This window comes from Arachis hypogaea, chromosome 18 (genome assembly GCF_003086295.3).
Source record: "Arachis hypogaea cultivar Tifrunner chromosome 18, arahy.Tifrunner.gnm2.J5K5, whole genome shotgun sequence".
Classification (NCBI taxonomy): Eukaryota; Viridiplantae; Streptophyta; class Magnoliopsida; order Fabales; family Fabaceae; genus Arachis; species Arachis hypogaea.
The window spans coordinates 66,483,703-66,498,657 of record NC_092053.1 but is presented as its reverse complement, the minus strand read 5'-3'; the positions used below and the strand labels follow the sequence as shown (position 1 = coordinate 66,498,657).

The 14,955-nt window shown below is 33.1% G+C and overlaps 1 protein-coding gene across 1 annotated transcript; it reads left to right on the top strand.

The window, feature by feature from the left end:
• The first annotated feature begins 842 nt into the window (after positions 1-842).
• On the top strand, positions 843-3,689 carry LOC112771839 (uncharacterized). Its single transcript, XM_025816655.3, has 5 exons — positions 843-972; positions 1,057-1,321; positions 1,835-2,031; positions 2,578-2,762; positions 3,159-3,689. Exons 1-5 carry the CDS (start codon positions 875-877, stop codon positions 3,455-3,457), a joined length of 1,044 nt encoding a protein of 347 aa, XP_025672440.3. The 5' UTR covers positions 843-874; the 3' UTR covers positions 3,458-3,689.
• Positions 3,690-14,955: the final 11,266 nt, after the last annotated feature.

The following is a 14,955-nucleotide window of genomic DNA, read 5'->3' as shown; positions in this document are numbered from 1 at the left end:
ATTACAAGGCTAATAATATAGTACGTACAATAATAGAATTATGAAACAAAAGATAACATGCCTAAAATATTAGAAATGAAAAGAAGGCTTTATTTGCAAATTAAATCCCCACCTGGGAAATAAACAAAGCATATTTTCCCCTTAGTTTTCGCCATTTTTTTTATAATTCTTTCTACCTCTTCAATATATTTCTACTACTAAAAACTTTTTTGCTGCATCCAATGTTCGCCACCACAAAGGTGAAATACCCCCTCCCTCTTTCGCTTTATCGTTCTCTTTGTTTGCTTTGTCTTCTTGTCAAATTCTTTTGATTATTTCACATGGTATTTTCTTATAATCAATTATGGAAGAAATAGAGGAGCATTTTTTTATTTTTATTTTACAGGAAAAGTGAAAGATTCTAAATAATTCAATAGAGGAACGAAGTTGAATGTGATACAATCCAACATAAGAAGAAATTCATATAATACACTTAAAAAAGAAAATACGGATAGCATTGTCCTTTTTAATTCAAATACATTGATTTAGATGGTTTCACTTTTAGGGTGTTTTCAATTTTTTATTTGTTATGCTGACATCAATTTTTTTGGTTTTATAAAAGAACAAAACGAACAAGTTCGAAAGTTTCTCAAAAAGCAAACAAGATAAGAATATGAATTTAGTCTAATTTGAAAAACCTGAAACATTTCTCTAAATTGTGATTGGTATGATTGTTTTGTTTCCTTTGATAAAAAACAATATTCATATGACTTTGATTATGCCCATATGCATGATATAGCATTGTATGTGACATGAGAATTTTACCAACTTTGGTAGAATTTGCATTTTTTTGCTGATATATTAGGATCTTGGGTTGCAAATATTATGAAACCAGATGGTAGATTGTTGTTATGTTGCTGCTTTCCTTTTGGTTCTTTCGTCATTCATTCCAGTATTAAACGCAAGTGCTGGAGATGCTGATCCGAATTATAGGTACATAACTCTAATCTTTATGTAAAAACAAATTATGAGGCATTATTACGTGAATTTATGTCTTTGGTTTGAATTGAATATCAGGAGTTGTGTGACAGAATGTGGGGAGACAGGGTGTGTAGGAGGAAAATGCTTTCCAGAGTGTACAATTTCTTTAAACGGAGTCCCTCTTAATCATTCAAGAAACTTGATAGAAAAGCTTATTGTGCAATGGAAAAAAGGGAGTTGCAAAAACAATTGTCAGTACCATTGCATGATTGATAGAGAGGAGAAAAGAGCATTACTTGATCATCATGATCCTATAAAATATAATGGCAAATGGCCTTACAAGTGTATATATGGGATTCAGGTTTGTTAATAAAGAAAAATTCACTTGGTTGTGTAGTTTTCTATTTCTAAGACAAAATTATTTTATTTTCCATATTTCTTAAAAACGAGAACAAAAAATATTTGTCTCTGTCCTCAAAGACAGCCTTTAAATGCTATTTCTGTTATGTTTTTTTATCTGATATACGAAATCGTATAATAGATAAAAGTACACATGAAAAAATGAAATGAACAAAAGTACACACAAAAGTTCATAAATATCAAAGTATAAAGATTATTTTTTTATGGTCAAAAGTGTCATGTCATTTGTGGGTTTGTAAAGTCTAAATCGTACTTTTATCTATCAAAAGCAATATTTTGGGTGTAGTTGATATTACGAACTTTGGTATGTAGTTTTACCTATCTTAAACTCTTTTATGTGTACTTTTGTCCATTTATTCTACAAAATCCACATGAAACCTATATTTTCAATTGGAGTTAGTGTCTAGTAATATTAGAACTTTTTGTTAACAAATCCAGGGTGTATTTTACTCAGGAGCCTGCATCTGTGGCTTTACTTGCTCTCAATCTTGCAATGCATTTTCATGGTTGGATATCATTCATCTCACTTCTAAAGAATAAGTTGCCTCTAAAAGTTGGCAAGAAAGCACATTATGGGTATGCTGGTTTGTGGCATGTCTATGGATTCTTATCGGTGAATGCCTTCTTTTGGTGTGCCGTTCGTCACAGTCGGTGAGTCGAAGATTTAGTTTGAAAAGTTGTAACTATATTATGTATAACTTGTCTTGGAAGTTAGTTTGATTTACTTATTATTAGGTACAATGTGAACTGTACACCTGAATTTAATGGTAAAGACTTCCTGGCAACTTATAACCAGTTCTGATCTTCTTTCTTTATGCTAAGAATGTTTGATTGGTATTTGTCCCTAGGATTATCTCATTTTTTATATGAGCTAATCAAATTAAAGATAATTATTTCATAAGTAAATGGTACATCATTGCTCTTAAATTGTCACATTCACTTTGTGTGCCTCAAATTTTACTTTACTAGTTTTAGTTATTCACATAAAAATTAGTTTAATCCAAGTTATTATGATGCTTGTATTACTCTTGAAAACCTCCTTCCAATAATCCTATCTACTAAATTTATATTATATATTAAACATAGTAATATATTTGTTAAATGTTTTCCAACAATTACTATATGCTGCTGCCAATACATTTTTCCCTTTTTTATTCTAAACTAATTAAATTATTTGTGTGCCTCATTGAAAAACAGAGATATGGAGTTAACAGAAAAGTTGGACCACTCATCTACTGTGGCTCTTGTTGGATTCTCCCTTATTTTGGCCATATTAAGAACCTTAAATATAAGCAATGAGGCTAATAGAGTTATGATTTCTGCTCCATTGACATCTTTTGTGACCACTCACATATTGTACAACTGTTTTATGCTAGACTTTGGTATGTCTTCCCTAAATTATCCCTTTAAAACAATTTTATGTTATATGATTCGATATTGAGTTATAATCTGGTGCATTTATATATACTTATATGCTATGTTTGGATTCTGTCTCTAACTAAGAAATACAAAGACAAAATGACAAAGATAGAAACAAATATTTTTTGTTCCCACTTTGGTAACCACGAAAAATACAATTTTATGTTTCTTGGATAGAAAAAAAAAATACTTTTCTATTTTTATCTCAACAACCAAATGAGTTTATGTTTCTAATGATTTTTATATTTTTGTCTCAGAAACAGAATCCAAATGCAGCTATAGCTTTCATTTCAACTCCCCCACCCTCTCCCTATTTGTGTTGTTTATGTTGTGACATTCTCATTACTCTAACTAAACAGGATGGAATGAGACTATTTGTCAAGTATTGATTGTAATGCAGCTTACAGTCTGGACAATTTGGGGTGTTATCAATCAACATCCGTCACGATGGAAGGTCTTGTTAGTTATTTTCGGCAGCGTTGTTTCACTACTCTTGCAAGCATTCGATTTTCCACCGTATCAAGGACTTATAGATGCTCATGCTCTGTCGTTGGCCTCGACTGTTCCTTTCGCTTACCTTTGGTGGAGTTTTGTTAGGAATGATGCTGAGTTTCTAGCCTCTAAACGTGTAAAGAGGTCCAAGATGAAATCGAAGTAATTGTTGTTCATTTAAAAGTGCATATTTTCTCCCTCCCAATGTAACAGTTTTACGTGCACATTTTTCCCAGTTTTGTATTTATGCTTGGGAAGATGATGCATATGACTTCTTGTATTTTCTTTTCTTTTTTTCTTCTTTTAAAAATACAGGTCAAATGAACAACTCAGGATTTCACTTCATATTCTTGCATGCCACAACTTAATCAAATGTATATGAAACTTACTTTTTGTTAGTAACACAGTGTTGTACTCATACTTGGCTTGTGGAGTTGTGGGTATCATGTATGACTTTTTTCTAAGTTGTTCCTTTTAAACGTTAAAACTTTTGCTTTCTTTCACCATATTTGGATTTTATGCGACAATTGACAAGCATTATTAGGAAGAGAAAAAAAGGACTAGAAAAGCAATACGAATTTCCTTTAAATAAATAAATTAAGGTAACTAGCTAAATTCCTTTAAATTCGTGACAAGAGCATACTTTGGCATCATTTGAAGTTTGGGGTAGTTAATAGTTAGTGAATCAAGAAAAAGAAAATGAGCATCTTAGAATTGGCCAATATATAATACGAAGCTAGAATTTAGCCAATATATAATATGAAGCTTATTATCTGATTTATCTTATGACAAATGCTAATACTAACAACAAAAATAAATTTTAATGCTCCGGTTTTTCTTAAAGAATAACCTAATATTTTAAACCTTAAAAAAGTTTTTAACAAAATGAATCTGAAAACAAATAACGTTTTAACTTTCTAATCCGATTGACAAAGTTTAAAATAGCTCTAAACATCATATTTAAACATGATTTTTATTGAGTCTGATCTTTCTTTTTTTCTGAAATTGTTAATTTTAAGTTGAGTAAATTTTTTATCTATTTTTTTTACATTGGTTATAAATTAAATTTTACACTAGTTTTATTTTTTATACCTTTTAAATACTTTTTTTCAAATATTTGCATAAAATGATTAAATCAAACGCTGGGTTATTTGCAACTTATGAAAAAATTGGTATATTTTGTAAGAGTTAAGATATTATTTTAGGGTTAGCTATTAATTTGGTACTCAAAAGATCCAGGGTGTGTTTGACAACAGAATGGCAAACACGTTAGAAGGGAAAAAGCACGTTACAGCTTCTTAAAAGTTTCAATTTTTGGTTTAGTTAATTTTCTTCTCTATAAACGCAGAAGTGATTTTGTTCACAAAATCACGTTTATAAGAAGCAATAATTTCTAACTTTTGCATTGTAAAAACAGGCTTTAAGCCACTACATTCAATATTTATTTTTCTTTTACCAACTTTATCCTTTATATATGTTATTGTATTATTTATAGAATTCTTATTATTTCTCTTTATTATATGAGCTATTTTTTTCTATTATTTATTATTTATATTTTTATTAATTTTTTATTTGACATTGTATATTTTTATAATTGTGATTTTTATGTATTATATTTATTATTATCTTTTTATAATAGAATTTATTGATCACATTAGGTAAAATAAATTAAACAAAAAAATTAACCATAAATAATAATAATAGTTAAAAATTATAGCGTACTAAAAAAGAATACTAAGAATACTAAAAATATACTATATAAAAAACATTTAAAAAAGTATAAAAAAAATAAACATGTATAAAAAACTAACATTATAATTTAATGTCATATCCTTTTAAGTAATTATTTATCTAAAAGTGATTTTAACTAATATTATCCAAACAATATTTATTTTATCAAAATCAATTTTGGTATAGAGTTGACCGAGGAAAATTGTCGGTAAAGAATTTTACAAAAATGTCGCGTTGCAAGTATGGTTCTAAACCAACAAATTATCCTCGGTCAATGTTTAAATTATTTGTCACTTAACCAAATCCAATAAAATTAACCGAAGTATTTAAACCTCGGGTCGTCTCTCAAAGGAATTGCAGGGAAGTGTAGTTTATTATTAGCTATGGAAAAGGATATTTTTGGGTTTTGTAATAAGAAACAAGAAAGTAAAATGACAAGAAAATAAACTAATAACTAAGAAAGCTCTTAGTAAGGAAAGAGAATTAGAAGTCCTATCCTTATTATCATCGTCAATTGTGATGGTAAATGTAAATTGCTTTCACTTAGTTATCCTCTAACAAATGAAGGAAAGTCAAGCGAGCAAAATCGAATTAAGTTCACAAGTCCTAATCAAAGACTAGATTTAGTGAGGCTCAAGCCAACTAGTAACTTTCAATCACCAATCAACAAAAGAATTTTGATAACTCAAAAGTCTCTAATTAATCAATCCAAGTTAAGAACATAAAAATCTAAATTAAAATCCATCCAAACATTTTATCAAACACTTGGAAGGCATAAAATAAAAACATAGAAAATTGACAAGACATAGAAAATTCTAAGATTAACCAAAGCAAAGAAATAACAATAACAAAGCAATTGAACAATAAGAAACATGAAACATAAACTTGCATTAAAAAGAAAATTGAAAGTAACACAAGAATTCATAAACTAAATGGAAAAATAAAGGAATTAATAAGAGAAGTAGATAACTAAAGTGTTAGAACAAATAAAAGCAAGAGAAAACTAAATTAAAATAAGACTGAAATCTAAACCTAAGGAAAAATTGAAAGAAGAAATCCTAAACCTAAAGAGAGGAAAGAGCCTCTCTCTTTAAAATTCTGCATCTAAAAACCTAAATTTTGAATGAATGAATGATTAATTCTCTCATTCTGCTTCACTCCCTAGCCTCTAATCTGTATTTTCGAGACTAAAACTAGGTCTAAAGCAGCCCAAAAATTGCCCCCAGCGTTTTCTGTTAATTACAGCATGTGATGTTCGTCATGCGTACACGTCAGTCAAGCGTATGCGTCGCTGGATATTGAACTTCCCACGCGTATGCGTCTTCCACGCGTGCGAGTCATTTGTCTGCTTCACCGGTGATGAGCGGATAATTTATATCCTTTTTGGCATTATTTTACATAGTTTTTAGTATGTTTTGGTTACTTTTTATTATATTTTTATTAGTTTTTATGCAAAAATCACATTTCTGGACTTTACTGTGAGTTTGTGTGTTTTTCTATAATTTTAGGTATTTTCTGGCTGAAATTAAGGGACTTAAGCAAAAATCTTATTCAAAGGTTGAGAAAGGACTGCAGATGCTGTTGGATTCTGACCCTCCTGCACTTGAAGTGAATTTTCTGGAGCTATAGAAGCCCAATTAGAGCGCTCTCAATTGTGTTCAAAAGTATACATCTTAGGCTTTCCAGAAATGTATAATAGTCCATACTTTGCCCGAGATTTGATGGCCCAAACTGGCGTTTAAACGCCAGCCAGAGACCCTTTTCTGGCATAAAACGCCAGAACTGGCACCAGAACTGGAGTTAAACGCCCAAACGGGCATCCAAGCTGGCGTTTAACTCTAGAAAAGGCCTATCCACGTGTAAAGCTCAACGCTTAGCCCAAGCAAACACCAAGTAGGCCCCGGAAGTGGATTTCTGCACTATCTGCAATTAGTTACTTATTTTCTGTAATCCCTAGTAACTAGTTTAGTATAAATAGCACTTTTTACTATTGTATTCGGAGACTTGTATGGTTGGAACCCCCTTTTCACTTTTATGTTACATTGAGAGGCTGGCCTCACGGCCATGCCTAGACCTCTTTTCTCTTATGTATTTTTTACGGTGGAGTTTCTACACCTCATAGATTAAGGTGTGGAGCTCTGTTGTTCTTCATGAATTAATGCAAGTACTATTGTTTTTCTTTCAATTCACGCTTACTTCTTCTCCAAGATATACTCTCGTACTTAATTCAGTTAAGTCAGAATGAAGGGGTGACCCGTGACAATCACCCACTATCTTCGTTACTCGCTTAGCTAAGATCCGCGTGCCTAACAACCACAAGCGGTCTACATGATGTTCAACGTAGTCATTGGACGACAGCCGGAGTATATTCTCTTGGGTCTCTAATCCACGATTTGCATCGCCTCTCCTGACAACAGAGCATCCGAATCCGTGATATTAGAACCTTCGTGGTATAGGCTAGAACCAATTGTCAGCATTCCTGAGATCCGGAAAGTCTAAACCTTGTCTGTGGTATTTCGAGTAGGATCTGGGAAGGGATGACTATGACGAGCTTCAAACTTGCGAATGTTGGGTGCAGTGACAGTGTGCAAAAGGAGAAAGAGATCCTATTCCGACGCTAGTGAGAACCGACAGATGATTAGCCGTGCGGTAGCTGTACCTGGTATTTTTCATCCGAGACGAGAAATCCGACAGTTGATTAGTTGTGCAGAGGCCGTACCTGGTATTTTTCATCTGAGAGGATCATACAGCTTGCCATGGAAGGGAGCACGCATGATTGGAAGAAGACAACAGGGAAGCAGAGGCTCAGAAGCAACAAAGCATCTCCAAACACTTATCTGAAATTCCCACCAATGAATTACATAAGTATCTTTATTTTATTTTATGTTTTATTTATCTTTTAATTATCAAAACCTCATAACCATTTGAATCCGCCTGACTAAGATTTACAAGATGACCATAGCTTGCTTCAAGCCGACAATCTCCGTGGGATCGACCCTTACTCACGTAAGGTATTACTTGGACGACCCATTGCACTTGCTGGTTAGTTGTGCGGAGTTGTGAAAAGTGTGAATCACAATTTCGTGCACCAAGTTTTTGGCGCCATTGCCGGGGATTGTTCGAGTTTGGACAACTGACGGTTCATCTTATTGCTTAGATTAGGTAATTTTATTTTATGTTTACGCTTTTTATTTTTATCTTCAAAAAAAAATTTAGTTTCCGAAAAATTCAAAAAAAAAGTTCTTCAAAATAAAATTTAGTTTCCGAAAAATTCAGAAAAAAAATATTCTAGAGTTTCATGAGATATGTTGAAGCCTGGCTGGCTGTTAAGCCATGTCTAATCTTTTGGACCGAGGTTTTCACTTTCTATTGTAGAAAGAACATGTCTGTAATTGTTATGCTAAAGCTTGGCTGGCCATTTGGCCATGTCTAATTCTTTTGGACCGAAGTTTTAGACTAACATTGCACGAATCCTGGAATTCTTACTAAAAATTTTGAATTTCTTTATTTTCTTTTTCCAAAATAATTTCAAAAAATATGCAAAATTTTAATAAAATAAAAAAAACCAAAAAAATTTTGTGTCAAGTTTTAAGTTTGGTGTCAATTGCATGTTTTTAATTTTTCTTGAATTTTTGAAAATTCATCATATGTTCTTTCTTGATCTTCAAGTTGTTCTTGATGATTTTCCTTGTTTGATCTTTAATTTTTCTTGTTCGGTGTTTTTTGTTATTTTTCATATGCATTTTCAAATTCATAGTGTCTAAACATTAAAAATATTTAAGTTTGGTGTCTTGCATGTCTTTCTTTTCTTAAAAATTTTCAAAAATATGTTCTTGATGTTCATCATGATCTTCAAAGTGTTTTTGGTATTCATCTTAACATTCAAAGTGTTCTTGCATGCATTATTTGTTTTGATCTTAAATTCTTATGTCTTGTGTCATTTTGTTGTTTTTTCTCTTTCTTCATTAATTCAAAAGAATAAAAAATAATATCTTTCCCTTATTTTACTCATAAATTTTGAAATTTTGGGTTGACTTAGTCAAAAATTTTTAAAAATTTAGTTGTTTCTTGTTAGTCAAGTCAAAATTTCAATTTAAAAACTTTATCTTCTCAAATCTTTTTCAAAAAAATTCAAATCTTTTCATTTTTCTTAATAATTTCGAATTTCTTAAATAAATTTTCAAAATCTTTTTCTCAATTTTATTTCATATTTTCGAAAACTTTACTAACAATTAATGTTTTGATTCAAAAATTTCAAGTTTGTTACTTTCCTGTTAAGAAAGGTTCAATCTTTAAATTCTAGAATCATATCTTTTAATTTCTTGTTAGTCAAGTCATCAACTTTAATTTTAAAAATCAAATCTTTTTAATTTCTTTTTCAAATCTTTTTCAAAATAAATTTCAATCATATCTTTTTCAAAATTAATTTCAAAATCTTTTTCTAACTTCTTATCTTTTCAAAATTTAATTTCCAATCTTTTTCAATTAACTACTTGACTTGTTTGTTTTAATTTAAAAAAAAAAGTTTACTATTTCTTATTTTTTTAACCACCTAATTACTTTTCCACTTCTAATTTTCGAAAATCACTAACCACTTTTTCAAAATTCTTTTTAATTAACTAATTGTTTTAAATTCTACTTTTATTTTATTTCTTTTTAATTTCAAATTCTAACTTAATTAATTAAATAAAAATAAAAATATTTTTCTTCTCCCTCTTTTTAAAATTCAAATACTCTCTCTCTCATCTCTTTCTATTTATTTTATTTATTTACTAACACTTCTCTTCTACTCATGATTCGAACCCTCTCCCTCTCTCTGTGTTCGAATTCCTCTTATTCTCTCTTTACCTCATTCTTCTATTCTTCCATTATTCTACTCACATAAAGGAATCTCTATACTGTGACATAGAGGATTTATCTTCTCTCTTTGTTCTCTTCTTTTTCATATGAGCAGGAACAAGGATAAGAACATTCTTGTTGAAGCTGATCCTAAACCTGAAAGGACTCTGAAGAGGAAGCTAAGAGAAGCTAAAGCACAACACTCCGGAGATGACTTTACATAAATTTTTGAAAAAGAAGTAGACATGGCAGCCGAACCAAATAACAATGGTGGAGATGCAAGGAAGATGCTTGGTGACTTTACTGCACCAACTTCCGATTTCTATGGAAGAAGCATCTCAATTCCTGCAATTGAAGCAAACAACTTTGAGCTTAAACCTCAATTAGTTTCTCTAATGCAGTAGAATTGTAAGTTTCATGGACTTCCATTGGAAGATCCTCATCAATTCTTAGCTGAATTCTTGCAAATCTGTGACATTGTAAAGACCAATGGGGTTGATCCTGAGGTCTACAGACTTATGCTTTTTCCCTTTACTGTAAGAGACAGAGCTAGGATATGGTTGGACTCACAACCTAAAGAAAGCCTGAACTCTTAGAAAAAGTTGGTCAATGCTTTCTTGGCCAAATTCTTTCCACATCAAAAGATGAGCAAGCTTAGAGTGAAAGTCCAAACCTTCAGATAGAAGGAAGGTGAATCCCTCTATGAAGCTTGGAAAAGGTACAAGCAATTGATCAGAAGGTGTCCTTCTAACATGCTTTCAGAATGGAGCATCTTATGTATATTCTATGATGGTCTGTCTGAATTGTCCAAGATGTCATTAGACCACTCTGCTGGTGGATCTCTTCATCTGAAGAAAACCCCTGCAGAAGCCCAGGAACTCATTGAAATGGTTGCAAATAACCAGTTCATGTATACTTCTGAAAGAAATCCTGTGAATAATGGGATGACTCAGAAGAAAGAAGTTCTTGAGATTGATACTCTGAATTCCATATTGGCTCAGAATAAAATATTAACTCAAAAAGTCAATATGATTTCTCAAAATCTGACTGGAATACAAGCTGCATCCAGCAGTACTAAAGAAACCTCCTCTAAAGAAGAAGCTTATGACCTTGAGAATCTTGGAATAGAAGAGGTGAATTACATGGGAGAATCCTATGGAAACACCTATAATCCTTCATGGAGGAATCATCCTAATCTCTCATGGAAGGATCAACAGAAGCCTCAACAAGGCTTCAATAATAATAATAATGGTGGGAGAAATAGGTTTGGCAATAACAAGCCTTTTCCATCATCTTCTGAGCAACAGACAGAGAAGTCTAAGCAGAGCCTCTCTGACTTAGCAACCATAATCTCTAATCTATCTAAGACCACTCTCAGTTTCATGACTGAAACAAGGTCCTCCATCAGAAATTTGGAGGCACAAGTGGGTCAGCTGAGTAAAAAAGTTACTGAAACTCCTCCTAGTACTCTCCCAAGCAATACAAAAGAGAATCCCAAAAGAGAGTGCAAGGCCATAAATATAACCAACATGGCCGAACCTATAGAGGAGGAAGAGGTAGTGATTTCCAATGAGGAAGACCTTGCTGGACGTCCACTAACAACTAAGGAGTTCCCTATTGAGGAACCAAAGGAATCTGAGGCTCATACAGAGACCATAGAGATTCCACTGAACTTACTGTTACCATTCATGAGCTCTGATGAGTCTTCTTCCTCTGAAGAAGATGAAGATATTGTTGAAGAGCAAGTAGCTCAGTATCTAGGAGCAATCATGAAGCTGAATGCCAAGTTATTTGGTAATGAGACTTGGGAGGATGAACCTTCATTGCTCATTAATGAACTGAATGCCTTGGTTTAACTGAATTTACCTCAGTAGAAACCGGATCCCGGAAGTTTCTTAATACCTTGCACCATAGACACCATGACCTTTGAGAAGGCTCTGTGTGATCTGGGATCAGGAATAAAGCTCATGTCACTCTTTCTAATGGAGAAACTAGGGATCTGTGTGATCTGGGATCAGGCTTATGGACTTGTAGAGGATGTCTTAGTGAAGGTTGAAGGCCTGTACATCCCTACTGACTTCATAATCATAGACACTGGGAAGGATGAGGATGAATCCATTATCCTTGGAAGACCCTTCGTAGCCACAGCAAGGGCTGTGATTGATGTGGACAGAGGAGAGTTAGTCCTTCAATTGAATGAGGACTACCTTGTGTTTAAGGCTTAAGGATCTTCTTCTGTAACCATGGAGAGAAAGCATGAAAAGCTTCTCTCAATACAGAGTCAAACAGAGCCCCCACACTCAACTTCTAAGTTTGGAGTTGGGAGGCCATTATTAAGCTTTGAGTCTCTGTGAAGCTCTCTAAGAGCTCACTGTCAAGCTATTGACATTAAAGAACCGCTTATTGGGAGGCAACCCAATGTTATTTAATTATATTTATAGACATTTGTTTTCCATTGCCATGTTATGTTTTCTTTAGGTTGATGATCATGTGGAGTCATAAAAATAGCTGCAGAATTAAAGTGAATTCAAAAACAGCATCAAAAACAGCGCACCCTGGAGGACAGGCTTACTGGCGTTTAAACGCCAGTAAGGATAGCAGAATGGGTGTTTAACGCCCATGCAGGCAGCATTCTGGGCATTCAGAAAAACGCCCAGTAAAGAAAGATTCCTGGCATTTAACGCCAGCCAGGGTATCTGGCTGGGCGTTAAACGCCCAAAGAGGCAGACAAGTGGGCGTTAAACGCCAGAATGGATAGCATTCTGGGCGTTTAACGCCAGGATGACACAAGGGAGGTAATTTTGTTTTCAATTCGATTTTTTTTCAATTTTTCATGTTTTAATTCATAATTTTTTGCATCAAACATATTTTAAACGTTCATCTTTCAATTTCTATTTTCAAATATTAATAATCTTTCCAATTCTTTTTAATTCTTTTTTTTTTCAATTCTTTTCAATTCCTTCCAAAACGTTTTCAAAACTTACATATCTTTTCAAATCCTTTTCAACTTTCTTTAATTTTTCTTGCATACAGTAATAAGTTTTTAGAATTAATTGCATCATTCTTCTTCTACTCCCTTCTATCTTATTTTGCTCGAGGACGAGCAAACCTTTTAAGTTTGGTGTGAAAAAAGCTCTGCTTTTTGTTTTTCCATAATTATTAATGGCACCTAAGGCCGGAGAAACCTCTAGGAAGAGGAAAGGGAAGGCAATTGCTTTTAACTCTGAGTCATGGGAGATGGAAAAAGTCATCTCAAAAGCCCATCACTAGAAAGAGGATGGAGCAAATAAGAGAGCCCACTCATGGACTTCAACAAAAGCACTCCATTATCCTTCATGAAATCAAAGAGGACTAAAGAGCCATGAGAGAGGAGCAACAAAAGGCAAGGAAGAGATATTGAGGAGCTTAAGCACTCCATAGGATCATCAAGAGGAAGAACTAGCCGCCGTCACTAAGGTGGACCCGTTCTTTAATTTTCTTGTTCTTATTTTTTAGTTTTTTGGTTTCTATGCTTTATGTTTTGTCTATGTTTGTGTCTTTATTACATGATCAGTAGTGTTTAGTGTCTATGTCTTAAAGCTATGAATGTCCTATGAATCCTTCAAATTTCTTAAATGAAAAATGTTTTCTGAAAAAGAAAGAGAAGTACATGAATTTCGAATTCTATCTTAAAATTAGCTTAATTATTTTGATGTGGTGGCAATACTTTCTGTTTTCTGAATGAATGCTTGAACAGTGCATATTTTTTATAGTGAAGTTTATGAATGTTAAAATTGTTGGCTCTTGAAAGAATAATGAAAAAAGAGAAATTTTATTGATAATCTGAAAAAATTACAAAATTGATTCTTGAAGCAAGAAAAAGCAGTGAAAAACAAAGCTTGCGAAAAAAAAAAAGGCGAAAAATAAAGAAAGAGAAAGAGAAAGAAAAAAAGCAAGCAGAAAAAGCCAATAACCCTTTAAACCAAAAGGAAAGGGTAAAAAGAATCAAAGGCTTTGAGCATTAATGGATAGGAGGGCCCAAAGGAATAAAATCCTGGCCTAAGCGGCGAAATCAAGCTGTCCCTAACCATGTGCTTGTGGCGTGAAGGTGTCAAGTGAAAAGCTTGAGACTGAGCGGTTAAAGTCATGGTCCAATGCAAAAAGAGTGTGCTTAAGATCTCTGGGCACCTCTAACTGGGGACTCTAGCAAAGCTGAGTCACAATCTGAAAAGGTTCACCCAGTTATGTGTCTGTGGTATTTATGTATCCGATGGTAATACTGGAAAACAAAATGCTTAGGGTCATGGCCAAGACTCATAAAGTAGCTGTGTTCAAGAATCAACATACTGAACTAAGAGAATCAATAACACTATCTGAATTCTGAGTTCCTATGGATGCCAATCATTCTGAACTTCAAAGGATAAAGTGAGATGCCAAAACTGTTCAGAAGCAAAAAGCTACTAGTCCCGCTCATCTAATTAAAACTAATCTTCATTGATAAATTTGGAATTTATTGTATATTCTCTTCTTTTTATCCAATTTGGTTCTTAGTTTCTTGGAGACAAGCAACAATAGTTTGGTGTTGTGATGAGCGGATAATTTATACCCCTTTTGGCATTGTTTTTACATAGTTTTTAGTATGTTTTAGTTACTTTTTATTATATTTTTATTAGTTTTTATGCAAAAATCACATTTCTGGACTTTACTGCGAGTTTGTGTGTTTTTCTATAATTTCAGCTATTTTCTGGCTGAAATTGAGAGACCTGAGCAAAAATCTGATTCAGAGGTTGAGAAAGGACTGCAGATGCTGTTGGGTTCTGATCCTCCTGTACTCGAAGTGGATTTTCTGGAGCTACAGAAGCCCAATTGGTGAGCTCTCAATTGCGTTGGAAAGTAGACATCTTGGGCTTTCCAGAAATATATAATAGTTCATACTTTGTTCAAGATTTGATGGCCCAAACTGGCGTCTAAACGCCAGCTAGAGACCATTTTCTGGAGTAAAACGCTAGAACTGGCCCCAAAACTGGAGTTAAACGCCCAAACTGGCATGCAAGTTGGCGTTTAACTCTAGAAATGGACTATATACATGTAAAGCTCAATGCTCAGCCCAAGCAC

What these genes read in the sequence shown, in the direction of transcription:
- LOC112771839 (XM_025816655.3), top strand. Translation starts at nt 875, where the DNA reads ATGGTAGATTGTTGTTATGTTGCTGCTTTCCTTTTGGTTCTTTCGTCA. An exon ending in GATGCTGATCCGAATTATAG is followed by an intron (nt 973 to 1,056) that starts GTACATAACTCT and finishes ATTGAATATCAG; the next exon opens with GAGTTGTGTGACAGAATGTG. An exon ending in TGTGCCGTTCGTCACAGTCG is followed by an intron (nt 2,032 to 2,577) that starts GTGAGTCGAAGA and finishes ATTGAAAAACAG; the next exon opens with AGATATGGAGTTAACAGAAA.